The following is a 14,103-nucleotide window of genomic DNA, read 5'->3' on the forward strand; positions in this document are numbered from 1 at the left end:
ATAAATACAAGATTATTATATTAAGTAAAATAAATGTAATTATGAATTTATTATTTATTTCACAATAATAGTATGGCTATGTCAATGATATTTTAGAAAATAAATATAAATAAATCTTCAATTCTGCGTTTTTATTCCAAACATGATTTTGTGAAATTTAATTCAAACACATATTTTAAGTAGTAACATAAAAAAATGAAAATTTATTTACGAATGAATTTTGCATTTTGAATTCCAATATGCCAAACAGAGTGTTAAAGTGTCAATATTTTCACTCAAGTCTCATTGAGATCATTCATGAAAAATATTAGTTAGTGTGACTTGAACTCTTAATGTAATAAGAGCGCTAATTGAGTCTTATGGACTGAATCAACTCTTGATGGCTCAATTGACTAAATAAATTTTTTTTGGAAAAAAAATGGTCCTAATTTGGGGAGCACTCATCGTTTTCCTTGTGAAATTTCCAAACAGATGCCATTATTCCGGTGGAAGTAGAGGATTTACTCTTCCTAGCCTGTTGGACCTGTCATTAAAAAATAAATAATAAACCTACAATATCTCTTATAAGATTCTAAATTTAAATCAGTAAAAAAAAAAAATCTCTAGCTATATAATAAATTGATGATCGGCAAAATTCATTAATACCAAGTTCTTTATATTAGATTTTAAATAAATAAATAATAAAGGTATTCAAATTAAATTCTTTTAATATATATTTTGATGATTCATTTACCAAAATCAAACATAATAATAATAATAATAATAATAATAATAATCCCAATGGAGAAATATCCAAAATTTATCTTACCCTTTGCCTTGGCTTGCTCCTTTGTATCTTCACAGTCTTCAATTCTTCAGGTCTGTTTTTCAAGTAGTCCCTTAATTGCTTATCATTCATAGCATCTATCATGTCAGTCTGTTAAACAAAAATAATAATGAGCTAATGATATTGTAAATTCCCTATAACAATAACAACTAAATTTAACTAAATTTAGTTTTAAACTATTTGAGGTCGATTATATAAATTCTTTTTTGTCACTTTGGCTTTTTTTTTTTTTTTTTCCTTTTCATTCCTTCCCTACTGACGACAACCACAACATATGAAAGTTTCTTGAAAATATCAACTTAACACAAACAAAAACTAATTAATGAAAATGGCTCATACCCATTTTCTAAGATCTTCAATTTCTTTTTCTAAGGCAACTTCTTCCTTATCTGCAAGATCCTTTTTCTCTTGCCATGAGATAGCTGCTGTAGTAGGCTGTATTGTTATCTGCTTTTGCTTCTTTCCTTCTCTGAAAGTAGACATTATTTGATAATAATGGATTAAGCTACTGAAGTTGGTTAAGAAAAATGGTATGGATTTAAAAGAGAAAGCAAATGTAACGGTTGCCTAAATTATATCAGCAACTCATAAACTAATTTTACGTTATGGAAGTAAAGTACTAATAGAGCCATTTCATATTGTTATTGAATGTCAACCCATAACATGTGAAAAAAGCTACCATGAATAGTTTTTCTCACACTTACTTTAGTTTTTTCGAGTTTTTCATTCAGATTTACTTTAAATTTCATATTTTATAACTATTGGATATTCTACGGACTATATATATGTATATAGGAAGTTGAAGATGAGATATTATACTGATCAAGGATGTGAACTCTGTTGAAAAAGAAAATTGGGAGCATAAAGAAATAAGGAATTCAAAGATAAAAAGAACTTGAGTGAAGAAAACTTTTTATTAGAGAAGGACTAAACTGAAATTTACAATTTACTCTCACTTTTCACTTGCTCACTTGCGTACACACATACACACTCAAGACACACTACAAGAAATTTAAAACATAGTTATAAAAATAACTGATCAAATATGCTTTTTTTTTCATTGATAATCAGGATTGCCGACAAAATTTTTTCATTCACAAATTTTAGTGTTGATAATTTTTACCGATGAAAAAAAATATTATTTCTAAATTTATCGACCAACTTTTTCATAGGTAAATTATAATTTTTTTTGTAGGTAATTTTATGAGAAATTATAAACGTATATATTACCGATTATATATCAACAACACTTTTCGTTGGTAATTATCAAAAGTAATAAATTATCATAAGTAATTATCGGTGACAATAAATTATCATAGGTAATTATCAATGATAACTTTTTTGAGGTAATTTTTATTCTATATTTTTTATTTTATTTTTTAATTTTTAATTTTTAATTTAATTTAACTTTTAACTTTAATTTAATTTTTAAATTTAATTTAGTTTAATTTTTAATTTATTTTTTACTTTTTAATATTTTTTTATTATTAAATATTAATTATTTTAATTTTAATGTAAAATTATTTTTTAATTTTTTAAGATTTAAATGAATCTAAAAAAATAACTAAAGGGCCTAAAATAGATCCCATATAGTGGCTATGCCACAATTGTTATAAATTTGAGAGTGTCTTTCTTTTTATAAAGAAACTAACTCTTCTCTAATCTATTCACAAAAAATGTAGGAATTTCATATTTGTTATGATTTATCGATGGATTACTGACGAAATCAATATTTACTAGTAATTATCAATGAAAACTTTTAGTAAATAATATTTTTTAAGCTTTTTAATTTTTTTTATTTTCTTCTTAATATTACAGACTAAAAATAAGTTCGTTAGTAAGTACTGATGAAAAGCTTTTGTAAGTAATTTATTTTTATTTTTTATATTTTATTTTTAATATTACCGATTAAATATAAATTTGTTGATAATTATCGATAACAAATTTTTGTAGGTAAAAATTTTTAAGCTTTTTAATTTTTTTTTATTCCTCTTCTTAATATTACTGACGAAAAACTAGTTCATTGATAATTACCGATACAAAATTTTTATAGGTAATTTGTTTTAAAATTTTAATTTTTTATTTTCTTTTTAATATTATAAACAAAAAATAAGTCCATTGATAATTACCGATGAAAAAATTTTGTAAGTAAAATTTTTTTAAATTTTAATTTTTTTAATTTTCTTTTTAATATTACCAACCGAATACGAATTGATTGATAATTACCAATGAATGTTTTTGCCGGCATTCTTTTTATTTGGTAGCTAATTTTGCTGCCTATAGTAGACATTAATTTTACCTACGAAATTACATCATCGGTAAAAAGATCTATCGGTAATTTTATCTGTACAAATTAGTTTAAATTTTATTTTTTTTTTGTCTGTAAATCATTGGTAAATTATCAACGAAATTTACCACTCACTCACACGCATTAGTCACTTACACTCTTTCACACACTAGCGTTTCTCACACTTACACCTCACTTTGCACTCTTCACTTGCACGTATACTGCACAAGCTTCACTAAGTGGATAACTAAAGAAATTTGGGCCACACATGGAAGTCGGTGATGAAGCTTCTGGTATGGCTGTGATGATGCATCTCCTACACTCTTGATCATTTTGTAACTTTGAAGAATTTTTTGAAGGGAGAGAGGCAGTGATGAACTCCTTCAATACTCTACTCAACGCCGACTTTCCTTTTCCATGCTAAGTTGTTTTCGAAACCTGACAAATTTAATAGGACTTAAACTCTTCGTGCATATACCAGCAACTTGATTTCGTCTTAAATCGAATATAGCTCAGTATCTCATTGTAGCACTTTTTCTCAAACAAAGTGATAATGTATCTCTATATGTTTTGTTCGAGCATGGAATATCTAATTCTCTGCCTTACACGTACATTAGATTGATTTTCACAATGTAGTACCACAGGACAATCAATGACCTGATGTAGACCTTCCATCAATTATAATAGCCATGTACTTTCTTAAGATGCTATTACTGTTGCTCTATACTTAGCTTTAGTAGTTGATAATGATGCCATTGGTTGCCTTATACTACACCGTGATACTGCACCCAATCCAAGAGTGAGAACGTAGCCGGTAGTAGACGGTCTCGTATAGTGATCACCTCCATAGTTAACATCACAATATCCAATAATCTTGCAAGCTCCCCCTTTCTTGTACGTAGGTCTAAAATTAATAGTACCTTTAACACTCAATATTTTTCACACGGCTTCTAAGTGAGGCTTCATTATTCTATTCCTTTTATGGTATACAAGTGAGGTTACCCGTGCGCGTTACTACGGATTTATAATTTTTTTTTTTATCTTTCTCTATATTTTACAATAATTAGCAATGTATAATAAATCATCAAGTTTTATTATGAATTGACATCAAATGCCACATAATTAATTATTTTTTACAAATTATTTTATTCCTCTGAATTTAATAATTTTATTTTATTCCTCTTGAATTCAATAATTGTTATTCATAATGCATAAGCTAAACTAATTCTAGCAGTTTTTTTTTTTACCTAATTTTTAATATTTTAACCAATAAACTTTTGGTTGAATTTTTAAAATAATTTACAGTATATTTTACGACTTAAGTCATTTATAAAATTTAAAACAAAAAATTTTTATTTCAAATTCATTTTGTAGTGTATTCAAAATTTCTACGTGCAGAGAAAATAAACTCAACATATAGTTGTCTAATCTATTCAAACTTTAAAAATAAGTGATTTTTTATGGCACATTTAACAAAATGAGATATTGTATAATGCTTGGAAGGAAAAATCAGATAAAAAATGCTCTAAAAGTTAGAAAATCGAAAGAAAAAGAAGGAAATATGAAAAAAAAAAAAAAAAGCACTTGATTTTAGGAAAATTTAGCTTAGTAAGAAAATGAGTTTTCAGATGAATTAATGGGTAAGAAACAGAAGGAAAGCAGAGTAAAAATGAATGGAAGAAGAAAGACCACTGGTGGCTTTTTGTTGCATTTTGTGGAATGTTAGGAGCTTCGGGCAATAGGTGAGCTTAGAGTGCAACATGCCTCACTTTTCTTATACTAAATTATTAATATGAAAATGAAATTTTTATGTATGCATCACATAAAAATTAAAAAAAAAAAAATCCAAATCACTATTCTCGTGAACAGTTATATGGGATATATTTTATTTACATGAAAGGATATTCCATTGAATGAAATAAGGTTTACAAAGGCCTCAGTCCATTAAAGGATTATAGCTCCAAGCCCTAAAAACTATGGAGCCTAGACTAAAATGGGTAGGACCCGAAAACCCAATTCAGTTGCCGCCAATATCAACTTCATTTTCACTAGCAACACTTGCTGGCCTTGCAATTGAAACCGCAGGGCAGCTTGAAAAAACATGTAGAGGAGATCATCAACATCAGAAGGATAGCATAAACACCTCATTGAACATAAGAACCTCCTTGCTCAACACTTGCAAACCCAGAGGAAATCGGGGGATATGCGGCAAAACACCATAGGAGCGCATGGGACTTGAGCCATAGCCGGACAAATCCGGGACGGGGCTTGGCAAAAGAGACCAGATCTAAATCAATCTCCGAAATTGCTAGCCAACACCTGCTCTGAGAAGCTTCACAATAGGCTACAGGAGAAGCCACCTTCAACATGCAGAGCTTCCCCATTGCAACCCATCAAAAAAGAGGGATACTTGGACTCCAAAAATTGGAGACTGAGAAAACAACTAGGAAGAAAATGAAATACAACAGTTAAGAAAAGAAAAAAAAAAACTAAAATGCTACCTAAAGAAAAGAAGGGGTGAGGGGAGGTTCAATGACCAAATGGCCAAACCTCTCCTCTGGACTGCTATGAGACGAAGGCTTTTAGTGAGAAGAGAGAGAGTTTAGTTTAGAGAGAGAGAGAGAGATGCGGAGCATTAATTTGGTTTATTTATATAAATCAATTATATGCGATTCAACTTGACTATATATGTAATATAATATAATGTATGTATTCCAATAATTATGACATATGGATATTACTTTTTGAGGAAAAGTTATTATTTAATTCTTATATTTTAATAAAATTAATTATGTGATTTTTATATTTTAAAAAATATATTATTTAATTTTTATATTTTGTTTATGTAAAATTTTTTATTTTTTTATTAATTTTTTTATTATTCAATGGATTTTAATGTCAGTCAAATTATTATTTAATTTTTATTTTAGTAAAATTAATTAGTTGATCTCTATATTTTAAAAATACTTATTCCTTCTATTTTAGTAAAACAAATTAGTTAATCATTGTATTTTGAACAACACAACATTTTGAAAAGCATATTCCTGGATAAAAATAAAAATTTTGCTCTATGGATATTAAATCTAAATTTGTATTTTTTTTAATTATTCAAGTATTTTCATTCAATTCCTTGGTCATTGTTTTTGTGTTTGCGAAACAAATTTTCTAGATTATTGCTTTGATTACATGGAGATTTAGGGAAACTGATTAATCTTTTTGCGCAGATAACTTGTACCATTTTCTATCAAAAAATGAAAAACAGAGAGGAAATGAGGAGAGAAGGGTATAGGTGTAGAGACAAAGAAATATTAAAGGAGAGAAACAAGAGAGGGTAAGAGAGAAATAAGTTGAGGAAGATTAGGACAGTTTGGTAAAAAAAAAATAAATGAAGGAATTAAAGAGTTGAAAACTAAATTACACAGACTAACTAATGTGTTTTTAAAAATATATGGATCAACTAATTAGTTTCATTAAAATAAAAAAATTAAATAGTAGTTTGTGTTAGTATTTATGCACTATAGTCAAATTAAAGTCCTAATCTAATTAGGAATTATAAGTTGACTAATTAATTAAATCCTAATTTGATTAGGATTTAAATTAATAGCACACAATAAATAGAGGTATCAAATAGCCCATAATTGATAATGGTTCAGTTGAAAGAGCTAGCTCTCTCTCTCCTATTCTCTCCCTTCTTTCTCAAATGGTTTTGGTAGATTTTCTGTGCTGCAATTTGTGTGGATCACTATTAAAGACTAGATTTATGGACGACTAATGGTTTGAGACAACTCAATCAAGTTTCGTTCATCACAGTATATACGTATCTCACAAATTTGATCTAAAGGTACAAAAAATTTGATTCATTATTCTTGCTTCATATTAGTTTAAATGAGACGCTAGGAATTAATAAACTTTATTTTATATTTCCATTACGTTTATATATTATTGGGATTGATTCCCAATAGTTTAACTGTCATTAAAATCTATTACTAACAGAAAAATGGGTGAAAAAACTAAAAAAATTTAACAAATTAATAAGATAACTAAATAGTATATTTTTAAAATAAAGGGATCACGTAATTAGTTTTATTAAAATATAATAATTAAATGGTAATTTTTCATATTTTTAATTGAATGATACTTGTTTACAACTTGTCCCAAGCTGAGAAATTGTAATTTGCTGGATCGTATGCCATACAAATTCTTTGTTTAAACAACTTATTGGTTTGTAAAACACGAAAATTTCCCAATTTTAATTCTGTAAAATATTTTCTGAAAGCTTCATCAACTTTCATTTGATTGTTGTCATTGCTTTTTTGTGCAATATCTCCACAATGACATAAATATGTGAGTAATGCAATTAAGTGAGTAATCAATTTTAGATGTAGGCGTACTAATATTTACATATGATTTAAGTTTTTTAGTGGCATGAAAGTCAGCAAACACAACTTATATGAGACTGCTTTAGTTGATGATATATTTTATTGAGATAAATCATCTGTACAGATGACGATAATTAGCCAATTATTATTCTTAAATCGGGCCTATATAATTATGGTTTAACAAAAGTAAAAATGGGATTTAGCAGAGGGAAGAGTCGGCAAAAATACTTCTTCATTCACACAATAACAGCAGCTTTTTTTAATTTTTAATAGGCAAGCTTATTTTATTAATACATTACAAAGGAAAAATTTAACATACGTTACCAGAGCAAGATAAGATCCAGGCAGCAGACTTTCTCAATGCACCCATCCTAGCAACATATGTTAAATGAAAAAACATGGAGGAAACACGATACAATGCTCCAACAGATCCAGACAACCTAGGTACAAAGTAGCAGTAGCTTTGACAGGACTAGTTTATTAATTGTGCAGCATGAACAGTGACAACATCTATTTCCTGCAAATGAGGCAGCCATACTATATATTAATTGTGCTGGCAGATTTAAATAGGTTGAAGGTAAATTGGGAAGCCATTCACTGGAATTGGAGTTGGATCAAATATGATCTTTTCATCTGCAATAACTTTCTCCCACTTGAATTTAGTTACCAAATTGTGCAGAAAAATAAGAATCACCAACCGAGCATACTCTTTTCCTGGGCACATGCGAGGTCCTCCTCCAAAAGGTACAAAAGTATATGGTGCAGGTCCATTCCCTTCAAATCTTGAAGGATCGAATTTCTCTGGATCTGGAAAGTATTTGGGATTTTTGTGGGTTGAGTACACTGTCCAGAAAGCCTGCAAGAAATAGATTGGGACTAATAATTACCCTCGAGAACTGGCAAGAAATAGATTGGGACTAATAATTTACCCTCAAGAACTATCACATAATTTAGCTTATGCTCTTTGGCTATTAAGTACCTTCCAGCCCTTTGGAATGGTAAAACCAGCATAGGTGAAGTCAGTTATAGCCTCTCTAAATGTGCCTTGAGATGGAGGCAATAGCCTCATTGTCTCACAAGCCACGCACCATGAATATTTCATCTTTTGAATGTCATCCCAGTTCAATAGCTCGTTAGGACCTTTGGACTTTGCAATCTCCATTTGTTCTATTAAGCAAGAAAACTGACCCTTTATATAAAATTTAACTACATATCAAATAAATTTATCATGTGTTTCATTGTGATCTATATGAAACTTGCCTTTGAAGACTTTACAATACACATGGGGGTGCTCTGCCAGAAACTTGAGGACAAATGTTATTGCAGTGCTTATGGTATCATGGCTGGCAACAAGCAATGATAAAATAGTATTTGCTATGTTTCTCTCGCTCTTCGACCTGCCATTTTCATCTTTAAAAAGAAGCATACGCGTTAACAAGTCCGGAGATGGCTCTTCCTTCTCCAATAGCTCCATTTTCCTTTGCTTGGTGATCTCTAAAAACTCCAGAAGAATTACTTTGCTTGCTTTAATGGCTCGGTTATACCGAGTACCTGGAAAATTGATGGGAAATGATAGCATTCCAGCAGTTACAAGAGCATAATGGCTAGAAAGCTTGGTTAACAGATTGGGATCTCTAACTCTTATAAACAATCTACAAGCCAATGCAAAGGAGTACTTCTTCGAAAGTGGGAAAACCTTTACTTCTTTATGGGGAGACCAATCTGTCTCCAGATGTTCCCTTGCCATGGAATCCATGATAGGGATGTGGTGTTGCAGACCTTCAGGCTTGAGAATTTCAGACATTATTCTACGGCTTTTATCATGCTCTTCTTTGACAAATTCATCAGGGTCAGAGAACTGCAAAGCTTTTGAAATTGAGCGTGGCCACCATACTGTGACATACTTATTCTCACTTGTGAAGAGTAACTTATTCCCTGAAGCCCCGCAGAAGACAGCCATGTTTTCTCCAAGCAACGATGTCTGGAAAACGTCCGCTGAGTATTTTTGTGTCCTATCATTAATGAATTTCTCAGGGTGGCCTTGTCGAGCAGCCTTCACATATTCCATACTCTCACCCAAGAATGGCCATCCCTTTGTACCAGGCGGAAGTTTCACCTGGGGAAACTTCCGTTTATAAACAAGAAAGACAAGAGATAGAGGGACAAAGAGCAATGCAAGGTGAAGGAGATTTGTACACAAGATTTCTTCCATTAAGCAAGATGGAGATGAATGAGCAGAGCTCTGGCAGATTCTGGTAGGATGTATGATTATATATAGATTTTACTTATATAGACCCGTTCACTTTTGGCCAAATTACTGTGTGACAAGCTCATAGGGTTGACTTTTCAGTTCTTTACCTGCAGAAAGCCATGTTAACGTCACCCAAACCAAGGTTTGTCAATAGTTATTACCCGAATTATAACTCTTTATTCTTGTGAAGAAATATTCCTCCTTGTGCTGACTCAATGTTGCTTCCATAGCGAAAAAGAAATAACTATTTTAGATATATTTTTTTACGAAACAAAGGCTAAGAAAGCTAAGAAAATGTTCAGTAAAATATCAATGATTACTGAAAATTCAAGTGTTGTCTGGTTGACCTTTTCAATCTGATGTAATTCAACAACTCTTGTAATTTTTTTTATTGAGTTGCCTTGTATGCGTACGCGACAAGGCGGGTCTGGCAGCATTGTCTATATCGTTCTCTCCATATATTTTTTGTCAACCATCTCCAGTCTTTTTCTACATAACTTACAAATCAACTCAATCGTTCAGAACATACTTTTAGAGATCTTAAAAGCACATATTTTTAGAAAAAGAATGAAAAATAGAAATAAATTTTGTAGGAATTTGTGATTGTATATTCCTAATTAAATTGAGATTTTTAATTATAATTAGTTTGGGGTTCCTAATCCTAAATTCTTTGTTTAAAATCCCCATTTTAATTATGTAAATTATTTTCTGAAAGCTTGATCTGCTTTCATTGATTGGATCCCTTGTTGTCATTACTCTTTTTTTTTTTTTTTTTTACAATATCTTTACAATGACATAAATAGTTGAGTAATGCAAGTTACTAATTTATATAAGATTTCAATGACAAATTCAAAGCTATATGACAAGCCAAATTACTATAATTAATTTATAGATTGTCTACATGACAAGAGCCCTCCTATTAATAAATTCCTTATCTTATTATGTTCAAACCTTTCTGCTTTATGAGATTATAATTTGTAATGGACAAAAATCAAATAATTTATTCAAAATACTTCCTCAATCCTAATCTAATGGAGAATCCAACTCAATTTAAGAATAAGACTATTAAGGTATAATGGCTCAAGCAAAATATTTAGAAAAAATAATTGTCCTAAGTTCGGGAGCGCTCATCACTTTCCTTGTGAAATTTCCAAACAGAAGCCATTATTCCGGTGGAAGTAGAAGATTTACTCTTCCTAGCCTGTTTGACCTGTCATTAAAAATAATAATAAAATCTCTTCGACCACAATATCTCTTATAAGATTCTAAATATAAATTTAAATTAATAAAAAAAATCTCTAGCTGTATTAATATTAAACTAGCAAAATACTTGTGCTATGCACAGTAGTGTGTATATATATATATATATAATTTTTATTATTAAATTACTATTTTTTCAAAATTTTTGCTTAATTAATTTTATTTAAATAATTTTTTTATTTTAATAGTAACTTTTAAATTAATTTATGGTAAAATTATTTAAAAAATATATTTTTTTAATTCTTTGTACACATAAATTAATGATAATTTATGTAATTATTTTATTTAAAATATAGTAATATTATTTTTCTTAAAAAAACAATTTAAAATTTATTGATGCTATTAGTCAAATAAATTAGGTGATACTAAATTACTATCTGATAAGATTACAAACTTGACTATTTTAACATTTAATTCATTGACTAAATTATTATATACATTCTATTTTTTTATTTTTCCTATTATTCTTACTTGTAGTCAAATTTTTTATGTAATTCTATTTTTATATATAAGAATATAGTTATTTAACTAAAATAAAAAATTAATTCAATGCAAAAAAGCAAATAAAAAAGAATTGAGAAAAAATGGCTGTTGACCTCTTATAGCGAAGACTTAAAAGGTAGCTTTCAGGTTTTAAGAAAAAAGATTGTATTAACTATATAAAATAGTGTAGATTATTTATTTAAGTAACTTTATATAAAGAATGTAAGTTGGTTTTATATATATTGACTACAATATAATATTAATTTTTATTTGATTATTTTCATTTAATTCATAATTTGTGTTAGTTCAACTATTTTTTTACAAAAAAAAAAATTTAATTTTATTGTGCTTAATAGAGTGTGAAAAGTAAAATAAGAACTAAAAATAATAAGATTTGTGAATGAGACTAATAACTCCTGAAAGAAGCAATATAAATAATAGAGCGAATTAAAAGAGGATTTAAGAGTAATTAGATTAATAGAGAATACCTGGTGAGGAGAAAAAGGTTTGATGTATATCAAATGATAAAAAATATTAACTATTTATAGGTAGAGAGATAGAAAAAATTCATATCAGATTTAATTAGACCATTAAATTATTGTTAATAAAAAAAACGTTATTCTTTAATTGAAAGAATTTTAACGTTGTTATTTAAAATTTTAAAACTCTAAAATGTTAGTCATAAATTTTGGTCGAATAAGTTAGTAACTGCTCTCAAATCAATAGCCTTAATGGCCATAAGTTTTTTTTTAATGGCCATAAATTATTCTTTGTTTATAATAATAATAATAATAGTAATAATAATAATAATTCTGAAGTTTTTATGATTTAATGAAATATTAAATATTTTGGATAAATATTAAATATCATTGTAGTCAATGTGTTTAAAAATATTCTACTAAATAATGTTGATTTTCCTTCAAAATAAATATGAATATTGATTTTACTGTCATTGAAATTTTCAAATTAAAAGTTAAGGAACATAATGATGAATGATAATTATATTTAGTAATTATATATTATAATTGTTTAGAAAATACAGAAAAAAATTTAATGTTGACATTTCTCTTTTTTTAAAAAAAAAATAAAAATTATTGGATATATTACTTTTAATAATTAGAAATGTTTTAAAAAATTTTAATTATTAATTTCTCATAAAAATTCAAGTATCCCATAGTACTTAGTTCTAATTTGGAGTAAATATTTTAAAAGAAATTAAACTTTCAGTCATGATAATAACTAGAGAATCATAATAATATTCGTTAAATTTTAAAATTAAACGTGTTAGGTTGGTAAATTATTAACAATTAAATACTAAATTTAATTGTAAGAATTGTGTTTAAAAATGTTTCACTAAATAATATTGATTTTTCTTTAAAATAAATATGAGTTTTGATTTTCTTTTAAAGGAAAAATTACCATTTATAAATGTAATTTAAAATTATCGTTTGGCATAAATGTAATAGATTTCAAAACATATATATATTTTAAGAATGTGATATCGCACATTAATGGTTAATTTTCTTTAAATTAATGGCCATAAGTAACATTTTATTATTATTATTATTATTATTATTATTATGGATGTGATATGTGGAAAATAATATTTTTACATAAATAAATTTATAAAAAAAATATATAAATAATTTTTAAATATTATATTTAATCACAAAAGGTATTCATTTTTTAAAAATTAAATTTTTTAAAAAATAATAATTTAAATTATAAATGTTAATTTAGTAATATAAATAATAATAATGAAAAGAGATATAAAAAAATTAAATAATAATTAATACAAAAGGAAATTATTTATGAAAAGTGACACGTTATAAATTTTTTCAAAAAAGTAGTATATAACATTCTATTTGGAATTCATTAATACCAAGTTCTTACCCTCCTAATTGATTGTTAGATTCTTAATTGTATTATAAATAAATAAATGATGAAGGTATTCAAATTAAATTCATTTAATATATATTTTGATGACTCATTTATCAAAATCAAACATTTTAATAATAATAACAATCCCAATGGAGAAATATCCAAAATTTGTTTTACCCTTTGCCTTGGCTTGCTCTTATGCATCTTCAGAGTCTTCAATTCTTCAGGTCTGTTTTTTAGGTAGTCCCTTAATTGCTCATCATTCATAGAATCTATCTTGTCAGCCTATTACATAAAAAGAATAATTAGCCAATGATATTGTAAATTCCTTATAACAATAATAACTAAATTTAGTTCTAAACTATTTGAAGTTGATTATATGAATTTCTTTTCGTCATTAACTCTGTTAAATATCATATGCATTTTAATATCCAAAACTTGATGATCATGTGATATTACTTTTTTCTGGTCATCTTAGGCCTTTTCTTTTCCCTTTTAATTTCTTCCTCACTGCCGACAACCACAACATATGAAAGTTTCTTGAAAATATCAAACCTACCACAAACAAAAACTAATTAATAAAAATGGCTCACACCCATTTTCTAAGATCTTCAATTTCTTTTTCCAAGGCATCTTCTTCCTTATCTGCAAGATCCTTTTTCTCTTGCCATGATATAGCTGATGTAGTAGGCTGTATTGTTATCTGCTTTTTCTTCTTCCCTTCTCTGAAAGTAGA

General features: G+C 27.7%; 1 protein-coding gene across 1 annotated transcript; it reads right to left on the reverse strand.

The window, feature by feature from the left end:
- Positions 1–8,054: 8,054 nt before the first annotated feature.
- LOC110652576 (beta-amyrin 6-beta-monooxygenase) lies at positions 8,055–9,704 on the reverse strand. The gene is made up of 3 exons (XM_021808190.2): positions 8,753–9,704; positions 8,472–8,659; positions 8,055–8,348 (listed from the first exon to the last, which is right to left on the reverse strand). The coding sequence occupies exons 1-3, from the start codon at positions 9,702–9,704 to the stop codon at positions 8,055–8,057; spliced, it is 1,434 nt and encodes a 477-aa protein (XP_021663882.2).
- Between the last annotated feature and the right edge of the window lie 4,399 nt (positions 9,705–14,103).

This window comes from Hevea brasiliensis, chromosome 12, assembly GCF_030052815.1.
Source record: "Hevea brasiliensis isolate MT/VB/25A 57/8 chromosome 12, ASM3005281v1, whole genome shotgun sequence".
NCBI classification, from domain to species: Eukaryota; Viridiplantae; Streptophyta; class Magnoliopsida; order Malpighiales; family Euphorbiaceae; genus Hevea; species Hevea brasiliensis.